The following is a 21,114-nucleotide window of genomic DNA, read 5'->3' as shown; positions in this document are numbered from 1 at the left end:
AATTTTGGCATCTGAAGACACTTTCAGTTTGTTCTGTGTTGTTTCTAACAAAAACCCCAAGAAGTGCACTGCTGTGTGGTTGAGAACCCTCACACTGAAAGCACTGGCTTTTACTCTCTTTGTATGTATATCTACTGTAAAACACATCTCATGTAATACAGAAAGAAAAATTGGATGAATCTAGCCCCAGCTGAAAAGCCAAGCTCGCTACTTTCCCACAGCTGTCCCAGGCTTCTTGCAGCTGTGTACTCAGGGCAGGAGTGAGGGGGGAGGGTGATGATTAAATAGAACAGTTGGGTCTAAACCAAAGCCATTCCAACCCCCGACAGGGTTTATTAAATCATTTATGACTTTACAAAGCTAAAATAAATAGTTAATATTTGATTCTTAATCCATAAATATGTACAAATAGGGTCTTCTCCAAGTTCCACAAACCCACCAGAGAATTTCTACTTTTAACAAGGGTGGCTAATGAAACTTTATCTCCTGGCCTGAAGCAAGGAACATCTGGTCACCTTTTCAAGAGTTCTGACCCAGGCAGCAGCCTGAGTGTACCTATAACCTGTGTGAACCATTAGAGGACATGGCTTGAAATGACATCTCCAAGGAGGAGGGAGAATACCCACAAATATGGAGAAGTAATGATGCCATGGCAGTAAGCACCTTTCAGACAAAAGTATGGTGTTTCCTGTTTGTGAACTTTAGAATAACAGACATTTCAAAATGAACTCTCAAGGTAGAAATGTTGACATCAGGGCACTAGAATGTCTGGAAACTCTCTTGGAATCCTTCTAGAGAGACCTTGGAGAGACACTGGCATGGTCTCTCAATTCATCCAACCCATTAAGTCCAGATGCACACCTTCAGTGATTATTTACTAAATGTGTGGCATCCTGCTAGGAAAGGGAGACCAGTTTCCTTCCCTGAGAGGCCACCTCACTCTCTTGCTAAATGACTTAAGGTAAAAAGAATGAGCTGCCACACGATCAATACCTGCTAGGTGCCAAGTCCTCTGTTAGGTTCCGTAAATCTACAATCTCTGATTCTAAAGTCCCAATTTTATGGGTGAGTAAAGAGAGGCTGCAGGGTATGGAACTCATCCAACATCCTATTTCTCAAATGTTGGGGAGCCAGATTTCAACAAAGATGATCACCAAGGCTAAGACAGGCAGAATAAGCTATTCAAAGAGGAAATTTTATGTGAGGAACCCTCACAATGGTGTTAGGAAGCCTGCAAAGGCAGGGAGAAAGGAAGTGGCTGGGGGATTAGCAAGAGCAGGAAGCTACTAACAGCACTGAGATCAGTCCAACAAAACAAAGGGACACAGTGAGCAGGGCCAAAGATGGGACCCTTGGGAAGCATGAATATGCTGGGGTCACTCCAAAGGATAACAGGCATGAAGGGAATCCATAGAGGAGATTCAGCTACCATCAGAGCTGCCCCCAAAGCAGCAGAAAACACAAGTGTTTGGCTTCTCTCTGGCCCTGTCTTCCAGTCTCCCCACTGTGTCTACTGATGGCTGAGCCTAGCCCTCAGTCCAGGATCAGGACAGCATGGGGAGTGGTACTGGAAGATTTGCCTCTGCCATATGTTGAAAGCCTCACCACACTCACATGGAAAATGCATCTGTCAGCATGCAGGTGATGCAGGTGAGAGCCCCATCATTTTCAGGCTTGCTTGACTTCTTAATCATTGCTCATGTGCCCGGAAGCAGCTGAGATTTAGTCTAGAAAATGCTATCTACGTGATCTGTGATCTCAGGCATGCCCCATACACACTGTACTCAATTTTGTAAGAGCAACTAGAGCTATTATTCTTCATCCCAGCCACTCATAGTGCAGACAGGAGGGCCAGGCAGGAAAGCATATAGGTGCTGCTTTCTCCTTTGGGAGGCTCTGTGCAAACACATCCAAGGGCATGCCTGCTCACCCAAAACACAAGGACGCAAAAGAGGGTCTCCAGATTCACCCCCTCTCCTTCTGCTTTTAGAAGATTCCTTTCAACTCTCTCTGGAGATGTTTCTTGCTCTACCCCAGTTGCTTTTCTTAGCTCATCCCTTTCCAAGAATCCTCAGAGAGCCAGACACAAGGGAGATTTCATTATGGAAAGTGACTGGCTGGCTAGAGACAGAAAAGAAGGTCTGAGATTTCTGCTTTGTAATCCTCAATAAATCATGTATGGCAAAAGGCAGCAAACAATCATTTTCTGCGACTGACACAAGATCAAATGATTAACTGGTTTTCAGTCGAGAACGTTGGCGTTTGGAAGCTGATCTCTGAAAAGAACAGCTTGCTAGGGGAAAGTCCAACAATATAGCCTGGGATCCATTGGAAGAGCCTGAGCTCTTTCAGAGCAAAAGAAAAGGAAAGCCTAGACAACTCCATGCCTGCCCATGATGACTATGTCACATCCCAGGGTACAGGCAAGCCCTGTCCAAAACTGCCCAGTGACATGGCTCACGGAAGTGGGTGGTCACCATTTTCTAACAGCAGAAATCATTCACCATACGCTGTGCCCTATGCCCATTGCAGGCACTAACATACAGCATTTTTTTTTCATAATATCCCTGTAAAGGAGGGAGCATGTAATCGCTTCTCGGCCTTTTGGCTAAGATCAAGTGAAGGAGGGAGCATGTGGCCAGAGCTTACACTGCTGCTTGGAAATTAGGCATCCCACATCAGAGTGCTTTGATCTGGTCCATTCTGGCTCTTGCAGGCATCTGTGGAATGAAGCAGTGGACAGAAGATCTTCCTGTCTCCCTGTGCCCTTAAATAATATCAAAATATGTTTTAGGAAAGGTTAAAATAATGAGTCCTGTAGACAGAAGTATTTTCACTTTATAATGAAGAGACTGAGAAGCAGGTATCAAGCTATTTACTAAAAGCTACTGCAACAATAATTAAGCTCTTAAGAATAGCTATTTGTCAAGTACTACCTATGTGACAGGCTATGCTAAGCGCACTAGAGTCAAGCCCAGGACCAGGAGAGAGTGGAGGACCAGAGTCTGAGAGACACAAAGTAAAGCATTCACATTCACCATATTCAGAAATGGCAGGTCAAAGAGTCAGATGCACATTTCTTGATTCAGGTTATAAGCACTACACATCACTTGTTTACTGATGAATTCAATATATGCTTATTGGACATCTGACATGTGCAGGCACTAGTGTAAATATGGGTGACACTGCAGGGAATCCTGGAAAGTCCTTAGGGAGCAGAGCCCCCTCTGTGTTCAGCGGTGAACTGGGATCACTCTATGCAGCCAAGTCACTGAGTCTGGCCCTATCACACTACTCTTCCTTGCAAGAGGGAAGGTTGCAACTCAGATGCACTAGAAATACCACACTTATACTGTGTCCAGAGCTCAGAGCATCACCTGCAAAAGGATGGATGAGGGTGTGTGGGTATGGAGTAAGTATAGGTTTCCTAAGATTTTCACTTCAAAAATCTAAATTGTTTGTGGAACTCCTTTCCTAGAAAGGTTAGAGCTGATACCATCCAGTTGGTTTTAGCAGCTCAAAGACACAGGTTGAAATGCCGACTGAACAGGTGCCAATGCAGCTCATTAAATTCCTACAGTTTTCATCTCTCTCAAGCTAATTGGCATGAATGTGTGGGGTGCCGGATGGCTATTAAGTGGGTAGCTGCAGCAGGCTCTTTAAGATTCCAAACCCAAAGGAGAAATTGGGATCAAAGACACAAAAACAACCGTACATGAAAAGCCACCAATGCAGCTCAGCTGTGGTCCTTACTAATGTTTACTACACTTTGAAGGGAGGGAAAACAAGTGTCTGTTGGCAGGATGATGACTTCTTGCTGCCACTGGGATATGCTATTTATTGTCAGATGCTACTGTTTGTGTGTTGCCCTGATGATACACACTCTGTAACCATTATTTTGTGGCAGGAACTGGCCTCATCCCAACCCCCATGTCTGGTGGGTAGACAGGCATATGGATGAGAATAGCAGATTACCAGAAAACCTACTGTAACAGAGGTCAAGAGTCAGCAGGCAGAATCCATCTTCTTCAGGGATGGGTCTGTCTGCTTGCCTATGTCCAGGAGGGTTTCCTGGAATAAATGACATCTAGGCTGAATCTTGTTGCCAATCTTACTTGTTAAGTTTGTGCCTCACCACTTTGCATACTATGTCCCTGTCACAATCATCCATAGAATGGGCTTCAACAAACACTATCATGTTTTTTGTCACTCATTTTTGAGTGCAAGGGTACTGTACCATTGGCGTTCCAATGAGCTGTAATGATTTTCTCTGTCTTGAATGCTGAATTGGACCCTGTAACTGAATCATGGTTGGATCTCGAATGGAGAAGCCTGTAAAGCTGGCCAGGAACACACTTACAAAGACAACTCTGATACAACAGAGGAAAGACTACACAGGTATCCTGAACAAAGCAGTGAGTAGTAGCTCAGGAGAGATGATCAAGGGAAGGTAAGCCAGCGTTGGACTCTTCAGCCTGGAGCTCATGCCATTAGAATCTCTAGCCTTCCAGTTGTTTTTTTTCCTTAAGTAGGTCCTATAGCAAGTACGTGCATGATCCCAGAGGAAAGTTAATGTGAAAATTGGGTAGAGAGCCATAAATAATCAGTCTGCTTCATGATCAACCAGTAATACTTGAGGTCAGGGAAGCCACAGTTGGAATCTTTAGCCACCGTCTCTACCCACACACAGAACCAGGCAGTGATGAATGCAGGTACATAGGCTGGCATATCCCAGCTCCCTCAAACCCCAGGCTCCAAGGATTAACCATGCAATGCAGGTGTTAGTCATCTGCAAATAACAAGGAGAGTAGGCTATCATAAACCATTCGTGAAAGATCTTCAAAAGGTTTATGGAAAATGAACATTACAGAAAGATAATGCATAGATTTAAAACTGCACCAAATTTATCTGGTAACTCCATTTTGCCCATGCATTTTGAAAGTCCTGCCATGTATGCCAAACTCTATGCCAGGACACAAATTGGGTTGTGTTTGATCTGAGATCTGGGTCCCATTTCTCCCATTTTACATAATAGAAAATGGAAGTCTAGAGGTTTAAAAGTGATCCAAACCACACTGTTTAATAAATAAATGATAGAGCTGTGATTGATCAGCTTGTAATTCTGAAGACATTAACACCATTGCTAGGTTCTTTTTCAAACAAGACTTGCAGTATTGGTTGCCATTAACAGTTAGTAGTGGTTATTTACATGAGGTTCAGTACAAGAAGGCGTCAGAGAGAATTGTGACTCCGCAGTCTCACAGGCATGGAGAGAGGACAGTGGGGAAACCACCTTCTTCTTTTGTTTGTAGCAGGGAGAGAGGCATGGCAAGACCTCTAGACATACTTTTTGGGCAACCAATGCAACAGCTGATCCCTGTTCTCCTTTGTTAGATGCTGCAGGGTATGAAATGTCAGAATATCCTGGGGAATTGATGGACACACTGGCCAGAGAGCTTGGTGCCCTAACATCTATTAGCAGCACCACTGAAGCCACCTTTTCCAACTTCACCTCTGTGATATGGGGGGACCCCAAGAGAGCGGTTTAAATGGTTCATTTGTATCAGGCAGTGACAAGCTGCAGAAGTCAAAATGGGTGTCTCCTCTAGTCCTTTGCTCTTCAGTGGGGTCAGGGGAATGCATGTACCAGATGTCTAGAACTGCAGCAATTAGAACTAACCAGTGACCCAAAAGTTAACCTCAGATATCCTCCTGCACATCTCTGCACCAGGACCAGGTGAATCCAGGCTGCTCCAGGATGGTGATTGAGTGAGACAGGGTACCCCATCTTCACTCACAAGAAGAGATAGGAAATTCTGCCAATGAGCAACTGTGCTGCCATTTCCTTGGGACTGGCACTCTGGTGAACTCTAAAATGACCCACCTCATACCTTTTATTGCATCTCTCTTCTCTTTGCATCACTCAAAGCTGGACTGTGGGCTCAAGGTTAACACACTGCACCCCACTCCCTTCTTGCTTCTTTTCACAGGCATGAGAAAGTTATAGCTGTTTGAATATATCTTCACTTTCCATGTCTAACTGGGACCCCATCACCCCTTACGTACCCCAAGTGGATTCACATTGGAGCTTGGTGGGCAGAGACTAAACAAAGACCCTCCAGTCCCTGCTATAAATGGGAGAGCCTGACACAATGCATGCAGTGACTGTCTTTATTACACAGAATACTTCAGATGTAAGGTGTGCCCCATTAGTTTTCATCTCTGAACTTATTGAGTAACACAGGTATGTTCTGAAATGTACCAACCTTTGCAGTCAGCTTCAGTAGGATTTCAGAGATGATTTCAACCACTGCGATGTATAATCCTCTAGCTTTGAAATGGAAGATCATAATGCTTTGCCAATCTACACTGATCCCAGGGAAAATGGACTGATAAAAGAAGATGATTTCAAGGTTTAAAGCTACCTCTTCTAAAGGAATCTCCTAAAAATTAAAACTCGGCAATGCATAGTAAGAAGACTCTCCAAACTCATCCTTATGAAACACAGACTCCAAGCAGAGCCCAAATTCTCCAACTGAAAATAAAAGGGTGGTAGACAGAGTCTATAGCTCTGTGGTTTGCTGGACTTTAGGCCCCATAAACTGCCTCCCACAAATTTCACTTTCCTTTTTTTTAAAAAAATCAAAGTAATTATCTTTTATGTTAGGACCAAAAGAAAAGGAAAAGAAACAAAAAAAAAAAAAACTCATATAGGACAGCATCTGGTGACTAGTAAGTGTTCAAGAAATAATAGCTAGGACAATATTACTAATAATACCATACTATTATTGCCTTTTCATTTGGACTCACTGAAACAGTATTATCTGTCATATCCCAGCTACTCACTGGCTGTTCAAATACTTTAAATATAAACCATGAGCTTACACACTTTACAAAAACTGAGGAATGCGAATTTCCTCTTTAAAGAGGCAAGGAAGGGTAAGGAGTAGAAGTAATATTTAAGCAAGGTTTCAAACAGATTGTTTGTCTTCATTTCCTTTCAAGATCTGTATTGTACTTTTTTTGTTTTTGTTTTTTTGATTGCAAGCAGGTCTGATCTCTCTGATGGATATGTGTGCTGTGCTCCCATGAAGATAAAGAGAGAGAGAGAGAGAGAGAGAGAAAGAGAGAGAGAGAGAGAGAGAATATAAAACCATATACACTCAAGCAGTGATGGATGCCAAGGACAGAAAATTTCCAGTAGACCTGGTCTATAAATTGTCATTTAAATTTGCAATTTAAAAACACTGTCTGACTTTTTGATTTAGCTGACTGTATATGAGAGACAAATAATGGAATCCTAATAAGCAATGTTTAAATGACATCTCCAGTCTGCCAGGCGGAGAGGGCGGCAGCAGAATTCTAAGGAGAGAAAGTAAATCTACGAAGAACAGGATAGAGGACCAGAACTAAATAGTTGCACTAATGACTGGATGACAGATATCGGGAAAATGTATTTTTGACTGTTTAAAATTCGAATCCTTAACAGACCAAGAGTAGGTTATCAGCTAAAACTCCCTAAAGTCATTGTGAGAGGACAAAACTAAGCTTGAATTTTACATTTCATCACATTAAAACAGATGAACCAAAAAATCAAGGCGCCAGGACAACATATTAAAGCTGATAAGCTGAGGCTAAAATATGTGAATTGCACAAGGCACTTGAGCTCACAGGCATCCACTGGCAAATCGTAATTCCAGTGTCTTACCGGATTGATGATCCCCAGGAATGACAGTCATGGAGGACAGCCCCCACTGCCAAAGCCTTGGATTCTTCTGCTACAGAAAAATAGCTTATCCTCTTCCCTGGCCACAAAAGTACAGAGGTTAAGCACTGCATCAGTTCAAAGACAAAAACAGATATGAGTCATCGATTGCTAAAAGTAGCCTGAAATACAACAGCTCAAGCAAGATTTGGCAAATGTGGGAACGGACCAGTGAAAAGCAGCAAGGACAGAAGGGCATGGAGAGAGGTTCTGTGGAAAAATGTTTGACAGTGGTGATGGCCCAACTGATTAGGTCCCGGTCACTTACTTGGGGCCTCCAGATAGAGCGCCCAACTCCAAAGTTTGACCCAACCATTATGGCATTTGTCTCTGAGCATTTTGAAACAAGTAAAAAATGAAATAACAGTTGTAAAAAGTTTGTGATTTGGGAAAGCTTAAGATGCGCAATTTAGTGAAAAAGTAACACAGATTTAAATATACTGAAGGATTAAACTAAATTGCCTGTGTTTACATGCTTGCATGCACATACGCACAGGCAAAAAAAGACTGGAAAAATAAAGCATTCCACATTATTAATTGGTCTCAGTTAAGGCTAGGATGAGACTTCAGAATTCTCTGCTTGGGTGCACAAGACCACTATTCAAATTGAATGACATTGGCCAATTACACCGAATCTATGTGCAATCTATAACTCGCAGGCCAGAAGGAAAAGAAATGGTAATCCCTTTTTCAAAACATCAAAGGTAAACTAATGGAACATAAATTACTGTTTCAAGGAAAATGATGGACAAAGGTCAAAGAATTATCTACCTCATACATGCAATCCTGTTGTTCAAAAAGTGCTTAATGAGCACATACTAGGTACCTGGCCCCATGACTAACATTAACTCAATAAAACATGTTTACAACTTGAAAGAGGTATTATTCTAAAAGACAGACTAGCAAGCTAGTAGCAAGCAACATTTCTAATCTGTTGGTCTCCCTAACACTGGAAAACAGGGGTAGGAATTCAAATCTCACATGTAGCAGCAGTCAGTTGGTGCAGCAGTTAGGATGCCATGAAGGTTATTCCCACCCATATCATAGAGTCTGAATTTCAGTACTGATTTCAGTTCCTGATGAATGCAGTCCCTGGGAGTTAGCAGTCCCCATCAACCATGGGAGAGCTCCACCTCCAGCCTGGTCCAGCCCCAGCTGCCTTCAGGTACATAGAGAAGGAACCATCCAGATGGTTTTTTGTTTCAAATCAAATAAGAAAATAACAAACAAGAGTTCTGATCTGCTTTAACTACTTCACAAGACAGAAAAACACTTATCAAATAGTGTCGACATAGAGGATATTTCACAAAGGACCCACTGAAATCACAAAAAGACATGTGAATACCATGATTCTCTAGTTGAATACCACTTTGATATATTCAATTTATTGCAATAAACTATCATTAGTCTTACTGGAATGTATTTCATTTTAGATCTTGAGTTCCATGAGTCCAGGACTTATCAAGAATCTTCTTCTGTGGCTGGTACTGTGAGTTAAAAAATAACTCACAATTGTAAAAAAGGAAGAGAGGAATGAAAAGGAAAGAAGGAAGGAACGGAATAAAAAAAAATAAATAAAAACCAACTCTGGAATCACCATACAATCCATAACTGAAATCAATGTGTTGATGATTCTTGGCTGATGAGCATCACCTCCAGCCACCACGTGGGAGGCACTTTCACAAGCATGTTTAGTTGTTTTCCTTGCTATCATTTTGAACTCCTACTAGGCAGTTATTCATTAAAAGCTACTATGGTCAACAAAGCATAGCTTTGAAATTAGACTGCTCAGGTTCAATGTTAACTCTGCAAGCTGCTAACTGTGGACAAGTCACTGTATCTCCCCTATCCTTTGTTCCATACCTGCATGTGCAAATGGAAACAAAATGACAATAAGTGTTTAACATGCCTGGTGCACTCATCCTTTCCCTGTGGAATGGTCTCATTTCCTATAAACTTTTATCCTACATGTTCTACTATTTAATCGTACCATGGCCTGACCAAAAGCCTTTGGGTATTGGTTCAGATAGTGAGAATGAGTCTTGCAGTGCCTCATAAAGCAAGGGCTCAAAGAGACCTTAGAGAATCACACATCTCCCACCTGCTATCAAGCATCAAGCTTCCTTCCCTGCATCCAACCTGATTTCCACACTCACAGCTATTCATCACTGCTTCAGCATGACACCCAATGTCTTTAGCACATGCTTCCCGTTTTACTGTTAATAAGGGATATGAGGATGATCATTTTCTCAATGATAGGGGTCCTGATCCTTTTTAGGATCACATAATAAGAACATTTTTCATTGTTGAAGATAATTCCCCTTCCCATGCACATTTGTCAAAGGTAGTTTTGAACAGTCCCGTACATCATCCTGAAATACGTGATAAGATTCAGGTCTGCTATTCATCATCTGCTGGGCTTCTTCCAAGGAGAGTTCCTGCATGGCTTCCTTTGCCTTTGGTTTAACAATCAGCACGCATGCTCTCCCTGGAGCTGCATCGCCAGCTAGCACAGGATGAAAGACTGAAGTGATCATGTCCCAAATCTGAAGGATAACAATCTGCAACAATGACACAAAAACTCTTTCCAAAAGTCAATTACACCTATAGCCACCATTCTACTATAGGAGCCAGACCCCTGGGAATGGGGTTTTCACTCAGGGTTTATTTAATGGGGACTTTTGGCAAAGAAGAAAAAAACAGTGAAGTGGAAGGATCCTGTGCTCTGTGGCACTTAGACCTGAGTGTGAAATTTCTGGGCTTCCATTTATATTACAAGTGACCTTGAACATGGGTTGAAACTTCAAAGGTTATAAAAAAAATTGGATTAAAATCTAAGTTCATGTCAGTGTATAAATTTTATAATCTGTGAAAATGACAAGTGTTCAAAACATTAATGGAAATGCATATTATGAAAAACTATGTTTGAAATTATACCAAAAGACATTTATTTTTAATTCCATTTTCCAATAACTTTTGCAAATCTGTTTGTCTGCTTAACTTATCAAAGTCTCCTTATCCACAAATGAGGGGTATTAGCAAACTCCTAATTTTCTTGTTTAGCTTTTAAATTATTATATTCCCCACTTGGCACTGGGCAGTCAAATAGTTTAGATTATTTCACATTTTCCCCATTGGTGATTAATTCTCTTCCTCACAGCTTTGAAAAGATAGAAAGGTGCAGAAGACACAGTCATTGCCATAAAGCCATAAAGTTTCGATCACAACTTAGACGGAAAGACAGATGTTCAAGTGTATTCCTAAATGATGGAAGAAAGAAACATCAGCTTCTCCTGAAGCAAAGCAGGATGGAGAGCCACCAGGCAGCAGTGCCCTCTGGGCTGTCACTCAGAGGATCAGTGGGTTCTTAACAGGTAAAAAAAAGATAGGAGACTTGCTCTAAGCTGATAAAAGGGTGAATTCCAACTCATGCATATACTCAAGGAAAGCCAAAGAGGTTGACAAGCTTAGAATATACAAGGCACACGCAACCTTTATTGCACTGATGAATAAAATTGAATTACAGAGCTATTTTGAGAGTAGTTTGTGGCCTATAGGATTAACTTGTCTCAGTTCTCCACCTGCTTGCATTTCTTACCCATCAACTAGAGAATGTAAAAAGCATCTGCCTTAAAGGGCTGCTCTGTATGAGCAAACTCATGCAAAGGTTGAACATTGCCTGATACTTTATAACTGCTGATACATAAAATTGCTAGCTTTATCATCAGCATCCTCATCTACATTTCTGGTTTGGGGATACATGTTGGAAGGAAAGCTGGCTTAATGAAAATATTCACAGACTGAAGAAATCTGCAAAATCTTCTCATCTGCATTTTTGGGATGTTTGTTCCAAAACGAGGCCTGGAAATGATGCTTCTCTTTAATAAGTTACAAATTTCAATCTGCAAGTTTCACAAACCCATCAAGTTCTATGATTCTTCATTTTTGTGTGTTTGGAAAACAAAGAAGAACTGGCATCCTGCTCAGAGAGAAAATGTTTACATCTCAGTCATGTGAAGCATTGCATATGGCAACCTTTGAAATGAATGAGATACTAGAGCTGATGCTGGGACACCTTCTGCCATCACTCCTTTCACTCGGCTGACGCTAAGTCCACCTCCGTGTGCTACTACCGGCATCCGTAGAAAGGCATCAAGAGTCTTAATCATATACATTCCTTGGTGCCACAAGGGGACTCAGCATTCAGGGGGGAGCAGATTAGCCCAGTGTTAAACATGTGAACTGGCTCTAGGATTGGGGAGATCTAAGTGCAAACTGGTCCCTTTATGTACAAATTATATGACCTGGATTAAGCTGCTCCTGAGCTGCTGCTGCTGTACAGGTTAAATGAGAACACTTGTTTAAAAAGTCTGTTTTGCAGAGTGCAAAAGACGACATGGAGCCACAAACAACAGGTATCCGTTTCTCTTTCACCACTTTCCTGCCTCTCTTCTATCAGGCTGTGCAGATGCTCTTGGTCTTGCAAATGTGATCCTCTGACCAGCCAGCAGCTCTGCTGCAGCAGGAGAGCAGTGCTGAATGCCAGCACACCTGGGGACATCATGTGCGCAGCAAACCCACACAGGCAGTGAAAGCCCACATTCCGGATCGTTTACTGTGCATCTGTAAAGCTGAAGCCTCTCCAGCTCTGAGAAGAGGCATGCCCTGTATCCGTCTCATTGTGACAGCAAGGACTTGGACGGCTAATGGGAAAGGCTTTGTTCTTCCAAACATCAACATTCAGGCCCAGTCACTGCCAGAGGCAGCACACTGAGCTTAATGAAGCAGTCGGATGAACTAATATGGCAAATCTTATAGCTCTTACTACCAATATGGCCCACATCACGCTGAATTACGGCACTAGACATGATTGGACACACATCACAAAAGAGAAGGAGCTCACAGAGTGATAGGCATTTCAAATGGCACAAAGAAAGAATCTTAAGAGCCAGTTCTTTGGGGAGACACTTGTATATTTTTAAATTTTTCTTACTCCTTGTACAAACTCTCTCCTGCACAGTTTGTGAGAATGAATCCAAACAAAACTTGTGGAGGACCAATCATGTGCCAAGGACTGTGTTGGGAATTCAGCGCTTATTTGCAGAAAGAAATAAATCAAGAACCGCAGGGGAAGTGTGGAAAGTGTGGTGACTTTGATAAGGTGCTCAGTGACCTCACAGAAATCCAGTGCCATCAGGTAAGGCTCTTATAGTCATCACTTCACTCACACACTCATAGATTCAACAAATACCATTGCATGCTCTCAGCTCTAGACAAAGTGGAAGGAACAAAGCAGCAAACAAAAGAGTTTGACTAAAACAAAACACAACAAAACAATAACAACAACAACAGCATGTGTCCTCAAAGAACTACCAGCCTAATGATGTGATAAAGAAGTATAAAATGTTAAGTTTGGGGTCCAGTGTTTTGGTATAATGCATTCAAGTACGGCCTGTCACATCAGTATCCCAAGTCCCAGTTGCTCTGCTTCGAACCCAGCTAATGTCAGAGAAAGAGCAACTCTTTCAAGAATATTTTTTAAAAATAAATCCCCAGCGCCTTTAAAACTGTACTACATAATACAATGTAAGCAACAATAAAAAAAAATCTTCAAAACTGGAAAGAAATAAAATGATAATCATCAGCCAGCACTGAGACACAGTAGGTTAAGTCACCACCTGAGAGGACAGCATTCCATCCGAGTGCCTGTTTGAGTCCTGGGTGTTCCATTTCAGATTCAGGTACATGTAAATGTGACCCAGGAAAGCAGGAAGGATACCTAAAATGCTTGGCCCCTGCCATTCTCTTGAAAGAACCAGATGGAGTTCCAGGCTGCTGGCTTTGCCCTGGCCTAGCTCCAGCCACTGTCCTCATTTGGAGAGTGCACCAGCAGAAGGAAGATCGCATTCTGCATCTCTCCCTCTCTCTGAGTTACTCTCTTTTGAATGAATAAGATAAACATCCTGTAAAACTATATATACATATATATATAGATAGAGAGAGAGAGAGAGTTTAAAACACTGTCCTGTTTTAAAATACAGTTTGAGCCAGAAAATATGAAGCACATTGATAGCACACAGAATGGTCAGGGCCCAAAGAGCATGTGGGAATTGCAAGAGATCCGTAATGCATTTCTGCAGAAAGTAATAACTAACTGGAAACTAAAAGGACATGTGGAGGTCCCTGTGGAAAGGATGAAGAAGCACGCATCCCCAGGGGAAGAAGCAACCTGTGCAAGGTGCCACGTGTGGAAAACAACATGGTAGGATTGATGGATTCAGTGAAGCCACTGAGTGGGATACAGCTAAGCAGCGTGGGCACAGGTGTGCCGGAGAAGATAATGCTTCAGGCCAGGTGGACACCTCTGAAACCATGATAAGCAGAGTGGACTTCACTCCAAGGGAAACAGGCGCCACTCATTGGAGGGGTTTCAACAGCAGTACAGTGGCCTGAGTACACTTTCACCTGCTTGCAGTATGAACAATCTGGTGTAAGAGGGTGTTACGATGACCCCGATGACAGATCAGCACTATGTGAACCACCTTTAGGGGGCAGGGAGGAGAGAATGTGTGCCTGAGACAAACAGAGGGCACATAGACATACACTAATGAACCAAGGACTCAGGTTCAAATTATAAGGCAAAGCCTTCAGAATAAAAGCTTCACAGATGAACTCTGGAAAAACTAATGTTTTCCTGGAATGAAATTCTTGATTTTCAATTAGAACACCTGCAAATCACAAAGTTGATGAACCCAAACCCTGCCATAAATGTGTATGATGTAGCCAATCAGTTTCTAGGCACCGCTGCCCACCCACCACTGTCAAAGGGTATAACCACTGTCCTGTTTTTAACGTCCCTCAGACCGCTAGCCTCAAGCCACAGGGCAAACCCACATACCACACTCAGGGAGGCCTGTGCAGATACAGGGCTGGGAAAACAGCCTATTGCAGCCCAGTTCTCCGTCTCCAAACAATATTTTACTTCTATGTTCCGTAGGGTGATGCAATAGTTGGGTTCATTAGAGACAATTTATCTGAAATGGCCAGCACTCAGGAAGCATAAATGAGAGCTATTAATAAATGTTTGTGGCTCAACAACATGGTCCATTTGCCTTTCTGTTTCCTGCTCATCCTCTCAAGTTTTTTTTTTCTTTTTTGAACATACCTCGAATCTGGAGATAAGTTTCCTTTTATTCACTGTCTTCCCACAGAGCTCTGAAGAAGAAGGTACCTTCAACATTTCCTGACCACCCACAGCACAAAAAAATACACCATCTTTCAGACAACAGCCAGAAAATTTGAGAAACATTTCTCTGTCTTCATTTTCCACACAGAATGGTGTGCTGTGAGTTTTATTATAAAATGATCTATTTATTTTTTAAAGACTTACTATATTTATTTGAAATGCTTTCAGAGAGAGAAGACAGAGAGAGATCTTCTATCTGCTGGTTCACTGCCCAAGTAGTCCTAAATCAGGAGCTTCATTGTGATCAATATGCAACAATTTAATTAACAAGAATATATTTGGCATAAAAATAAAACATATACTAGTTATGAATGGTGACAATTTGAGGATAAATAAAAGCAGCAAAACAGAGGGTTCAGGGTTGCAGCAGAGTGGGTGAAACCACCATTTTGATGCCAGCATCACATACAAATCCCAGTTCATTTCCCAGCTATTCCACCTTTGATTCAGCTCCTTGTTGATGGCCTAGGAAAAGCAGTGCAGGATGGCCCAAGTATTTGTGCCCTTGCCACCTGTGTGGGAAACAGCTTCTGCTTGGTCTAACCCTGAAGGCCTGACTGTTGCTGTCCTCTGCAGAGTGAACCAGCAAATGGAAGATCTCTCTCTCTCTGTAACTATCTATCTACCTCTCTCTCTCTCTCTCACTTTCTCACTCCCATGTGCGCATGTGTGCTGTTTCTGTCCTTGCAACCTCACCTGTACACCACATCACTCTTTTGTAACACCTTCAAATAAATAAATAAATAATCCTTTTGAAACAACAATAATGTAATAGAGAAACAAGGCAACTTTTCCAGGGAAGATCAAGATCTATAAAAATCAAAAGTGCCTCTCCCGACCAGAGATTGCTCAGTTGCAAGTAGGGCCACGTGACATGAGAACTTCCCTCTGAGAACTTTCACTTTGTCCCAGAACACCAGCATGGGGTCAGTGGGTGCTTGCATCGGCAGCTGAATAAAGATTTGTGGGCAAGAGAACTAATTCATCAATGATGCCTCTCTTGGCCAAGTGAACATGATCCTTTGGGTAGCTGAAGTGGTGCAACGCTTTTCCTTTGGGGTACAACCAGCAATTGTATACCGAGTCAGGCATTTGGATATTCCAGGCTGCCTTCCCTGATGGACAACAGGAGCAGATGGGTGAGCACCTAAGTGTTAGTAGCGACTCTCTCTAGTGAATAACTATCCAGTGGAGCAGTCTGGATCCTGAGAATGACACTATGGAACTATTTCTTAGCTTGAATTGATTGGCCTTTTCTACGAAAACCTTTACAAGTATTCTAGCCATCAATGGTACAAAGTCAGGTTTCAAAATTGGTTTGACTGGATTCCAAAGTTGAGGCATCTGCCCTGTGACCATCAGTCTCTGGGTCTTATCAAAACCTTGGGTTCTTGGGTCCCAAAATCGCTCAGAAAGAAATAGTAAGCATGGGCTGTTGCTGACATTATTTAATGACAGTCTGAATATAGTTCTGCGATAAACATAAGCAAGGTAAGTTTAACCATTTCCAGGTGTTTCTGGGAAAGAAAGACACAATACTGTGATCTCAGAAAGAAGAAGACAGGAAAGCTTATACCAACAAAGCCACTGCCAGGCTGGAGAACTCATCTCATGACAAATGGATTCACACATACCCCCATGCAAGCCACACACGCACACTTTGAAGCAGGCTCCAGGAGACTAAGGGAATCTGTTACACAGCAGATATGGAAAAGCCGGAATTAAATCCAGGGCTGTCTATGTCAGTTCTCTTTCCTCTACACTAAACTGCCAGATGATGTACACAGAAAAATCGTAAGTACTGCACCTGGAAATACCTGTGGTAGCTCGTAGTGGGACCCGTAATCCTACCACTGTCCTCCATTTTGTGCCCTCATCCTGGGATGACAAGTAGCATGGACTGCGTCAGCTAAAGTTCCATCTTTGGTGGCAGGGAAGATACATGAAAATGTGCATCCTTTTTCCCTGGTCCTCTGTCAAATCTCACTCTGCAATAGTCACCAGTTGACAAGCTGTGTGTATTATCAGCACAGCCCAATCAAACTGAAATGCAGAAAACTTTAGGTTTTAATACTTCCATTCCTTATTTGAATAGCAAGTAATCAAAGTATGATGCACACACGGCCTCTCTAAAATCTCATTTTGTGGTGAAATATTGCCCCTCTGTGTATTTGTAACCATCTACCTTTATTTCAATAGCCTGGTCTCAAGAACAGGGTTGCAGTTTTGTGGGAAATTCTAAAGAGCCTGCTCATTTCCTGAAAACCACTTTTTTCATAGTAGATGACCTCCATTGTCAGGCATTCTTTTCCAGGAAATAAAATATTTGGCCCAGGAGCCATCCATATCTTGCTAAAGACAAAAGAAATCCTTCTATTCTGCAATACTGAATAATAATATGGGAAACGTGCCAGCAATAGGTGTCAAATAACCAAGCAGGACATAAAATCACATACATGGTAGAGTCCCAATCACATATTATTCTAGAAAGTCACTTCAAAAGGAAATAACTAAGCACGTTCATAGTAGTTATTTATTTTTGCTTTATGGGATTATACATGATTACTCTGTCTTTTCTCATTTCGGTAATAAGCACATATAGCTTTTCAAAAGTTCAATGAAACTGCTTAGAAAAAGAAAGTAATATTTTTCCCACAAGGAGGTCTGACTATTGCTCACTGTTTCCTTCCTATCAATATCGCTATATGAAGATATCACTTGATCTAATACCAGTTGCAGGCTGTCCAATAAAGCTATACAGTAATCTTGTTGATCAATGCCGGTAGAAGAGCCACATTACAATCTAATGAGTCTTTTATTCAGCAGGATAGGGAAAAACCATGTATTATGGCCAAGAGAGAGCATATCAAAAATGCAGATTGGTAAATCTATCAATCAAAGTAATTACAATTATAAATGAAATGAGGAAAACACATATAATCACTAATATACATATCAAAAATCGCATAGTAAAATTTAACATGTAATTCACATGTACAAAATGTCTCCTGGAAAATAATATAGATACAGGGACTTAACAAAGATTCTTCAATAAAAGTATAACATGTAAGTGTAATTTAAAAGCGTTTCCATTAATATAAAACAACACAACGATCTCTACTCACCCTAAATATGGTACTGACATACCAAGCCAATGTAATATGATAGGAAAAACAAACACATACGTATAGGTTAGTGAAGAAGACAGACTCTTCATTTTTACAGGTTATATGTTGTGACCATAAAAACACAAGCAGAGCAAAAGAAAACCATCATAACAGAGGTAAGCAGCATTACTCCAGCTTGACTAATGACCTGTTTATCCACTTCTATATCTATTTATCTTAGCCGAATTTTCAATATTTGCATAACAGAATACTTGTTATTTCACGATCATATCTGAAGAACAAGAAATGAAGTCATGCTATTGTCAGCACATAGACTCTTTTTAATATGTGTGTGTTTTCTTGGTATCACAGTCCAGGCAAGTCTAACAGAAGAAAAATTATTTAACACGTTTGTACAATTATCAGTAATTACAGAATTTTGGTTTGAGACAAATCTATGCTCTTTAGAAATCTCGAGAATATTTTAAACAGGATTAGAGAAAATAATGTGATGACAACGAAGATGAAAATAGGAAGAGAGGACACAGCTAATTTTTGTTGCTCAATTAATACATGTCAAGTACCACGATGAGTATTTTACTCATTTTATTCCATTAGTCTTTACATTGAATATCTAAGGCTTGTAATAGTATGTCAATTTTACAAGAGAACAAAATGAGGTAGAGAGAGGTTAAGTAACTTTCTTGGGTCACATAATAAGGAAGGAAGAAAGCCAAAATTTGAACCCAAGTCTACCTACTCAGATTCCTTAATACCAGTCACTCACTTGTGGGAAGTACTTATATATTAATGGCTCTGATTCTAGAGGTCTTCAACATCATGAAGATAAAGAAATTCTGAAAAGAATCACCTCCACACACAAATCCCAAATCCCCAACCAAGTCAGTGGCCTGAAACTTCTCAACTATTTCTTCAGAATGTTTCTTGTTTTTAGAACGTTTCCTGTTTTCCATGTTAAAATTAGGAAAGAAAAGATTTTTCAGTAAGAGAATTTGAACACATAAAGCATTCAAGAGCATAGCTTTAGTGGAAAGATTAACTCTGAGGCAAAACTAGAACTTGTCAGTTTCCATTGAGAAAATATTTGACTTCTAGTAGAAACCAACTTCATAATTTACCACCAAGCAGTTCTACCCAAATCTGTTCTTTCACTCATTTGCTTTCCATGATTCTTAGATCATGATGCATAGGAAACAAGGCTTACTTTCAGTTTTAGGGAATGAAATGGTCTGCCTCCAAAATATATGTGTTTCAAATTAACATGAAAATTAAAATGTACAGTGCTTCCTAAATTGCCTGTCCAAGAGCTACATACATTTATAACATTTATGCTCCTTGCTTTTGAACAGTGTCAGACAAATGTCATCACAAAACAGGACTGGGAAAGTACCATGACGTTCGGACAAACCACTGCCTATATATTGAATCCGAGAGCATTTCAGTGAATGGCCCACATTGACAAATTTCAAGACCTGAAAGAGAACTCTACGAATTGCTCCCCACATGGCAGAGAACAATGGAGGACAGGGGAAGACAGGGGACAGGGAGAAGGGTGAAGAAAAAACATACAACTCAGAGCATGGCTTACTTACATTTCATTACAATGAGAGGACAAACTTGCTGAGAGTACATCCTCCAGCAAACATGCAAGATGACAGAATTACCCTGTTACACACTAGACATGCCATTTTTCCGTACAAGTTATTATCCTCTCTGTCAGGCACTTTCTGCTCCTCACAGATTGGAACTTTGAGGGTGAACAAGAAGCCTAGCTACGAGGGAGCTCATGGGATTAATGGCCAACACAAACATATGACAGTTTAATAAAGCCACATATCAACCACAAACTACAAAAACAAAATTTTAAAAAGCAAGTAATCTTCTCTGGGGAATAAAGAAAAGCTTCCCTAGGAGGCTCCAACTGAATTCAAAACTGGAGCGTAACCGGGAGTTGGGGCAGAAAATAAAGTGGAAGAACTACAAAGCACTGCAGGCTTCATTACCAGTCCAGAGTTCTCTAAGTGTAGTCTCTGGGCTATCAGGAACAGTACTGCATAGGCATTTGTTGGAAAACAGAATGTCTCATGCCCCATCCAGATCTAGTGGATCAAGTCAGAACTTCCGGCGATGGCCTTCAACAACCCATGTTCTACCAAGTCCTGGGGGGTGAGCATGTGCTGTTGGAGCTGGAGAATCCCTGGCCTACTTCAAGGTGAACTACAATAGGCAGAATACCAGGAAGAGGAACAGGGCTAAAGGACAAGGTGAATGAGGCAGAGATATTGGTGGAAGGGTGGGAGGGAGACAAATCTGAAAGCACTTTGTCTATTAGAAGCATTTCAAAGTTTGCCTAGAGAATAAAGGAGATCCAGCACAACATAAGTACTTCCTCAAATACCTTCAAGAAACAATTTGAAATATGCAATCACTAAGATGCTTCTTTATATCATTCTACACACACACACACACACACACAAGGATCTATGAAGAAGCGATTCAACGCAGCCCTACCTTTCTTTCGGGAGTCTTTCTTGGCGCTGGTTTTCACAGCTACTTGAAGTTCTGTCTCAGTTGACATCCTACTTAATCCTTAGTCCACTTCACACAGATCGCAGGCCTCGGCCAGGCTCATTGAGGACTCCTCTCCAAGAGAAAGACTCCTCCCTTCAGAAACAACACCCGGAGCCGCACATTTCATTCACTCTTCTTGAGTGCTGCAAATCAAGACAAGAGAAATTTCAGAATGGCCACTCCTAGGAAGTTAAACAGAAATTGTTAAAGGACATGAACTGCCAGCCACACTGAATCAAGACAATGTTGCTCTTTCACTACAAATATCCGACAGGATTTTTACGTAGCCCTTGGCAGGGTTTGCCTAGTGAAAGGAAGGGCAGGATGACTGGCAGTTTCTCAACTAGGTGATTCACATTGGATCTGTAAAACCCTGAATTTCCAAGCGGCACAAACCCATTCCC

At 41.4% G+C, this 21,114-nt stretch overlaps 1 protein-coding gene across 2 annotated transcripts in view; it reads right to left on the bottom strand.

Annotated features, from left to right (window-relative positions):
- The window catches only part of DAB1 (DAB adaptor protein 1), a 383,239-nt gene that overhangs the window by 236,151 nt on the left and 125,974 nt on the right, over nucleotides 1–21,114 (bottom strand). The window contains exon 2 of one of the 2 annotated variants that reach the window (XM_040978648.1): nucleotides 20,651–20,853. In XM_040978648.1, the coding sequence (XP_040834582.1) occupies nucleotides 20,651–20,717 (67 nt within the window). In that variant the 5' untranslated portion in view covers nucleotides 20,718–20,853. Of the gene's footprint in view, nucleotides 1–20,650; nucleotides 20,854–21,114 lie in introns of those variants that run through there. The other variant, XM_040978649.1, reaches the window with a different exon arrangement.

This window comes from Ochotona curzoniae, unplaced genomic scaffold (assembly GCF_017591425.1).
Source record: "Ochotona curzoniae isolate NIBS_2020 unplaced genomic scaffold, NIBS_Ocur_1.0 contig_291, whole genome shotgun sequence".
NCBI lineage: Eukaryota > Metazoa > Chordata > Mammalia > Lagomorpha > Ochotonidae > Ochotona > Ochotona curzoniae.
This window is presented reverse-complemented; position numbering and strand designations above follow the sequence as displayed.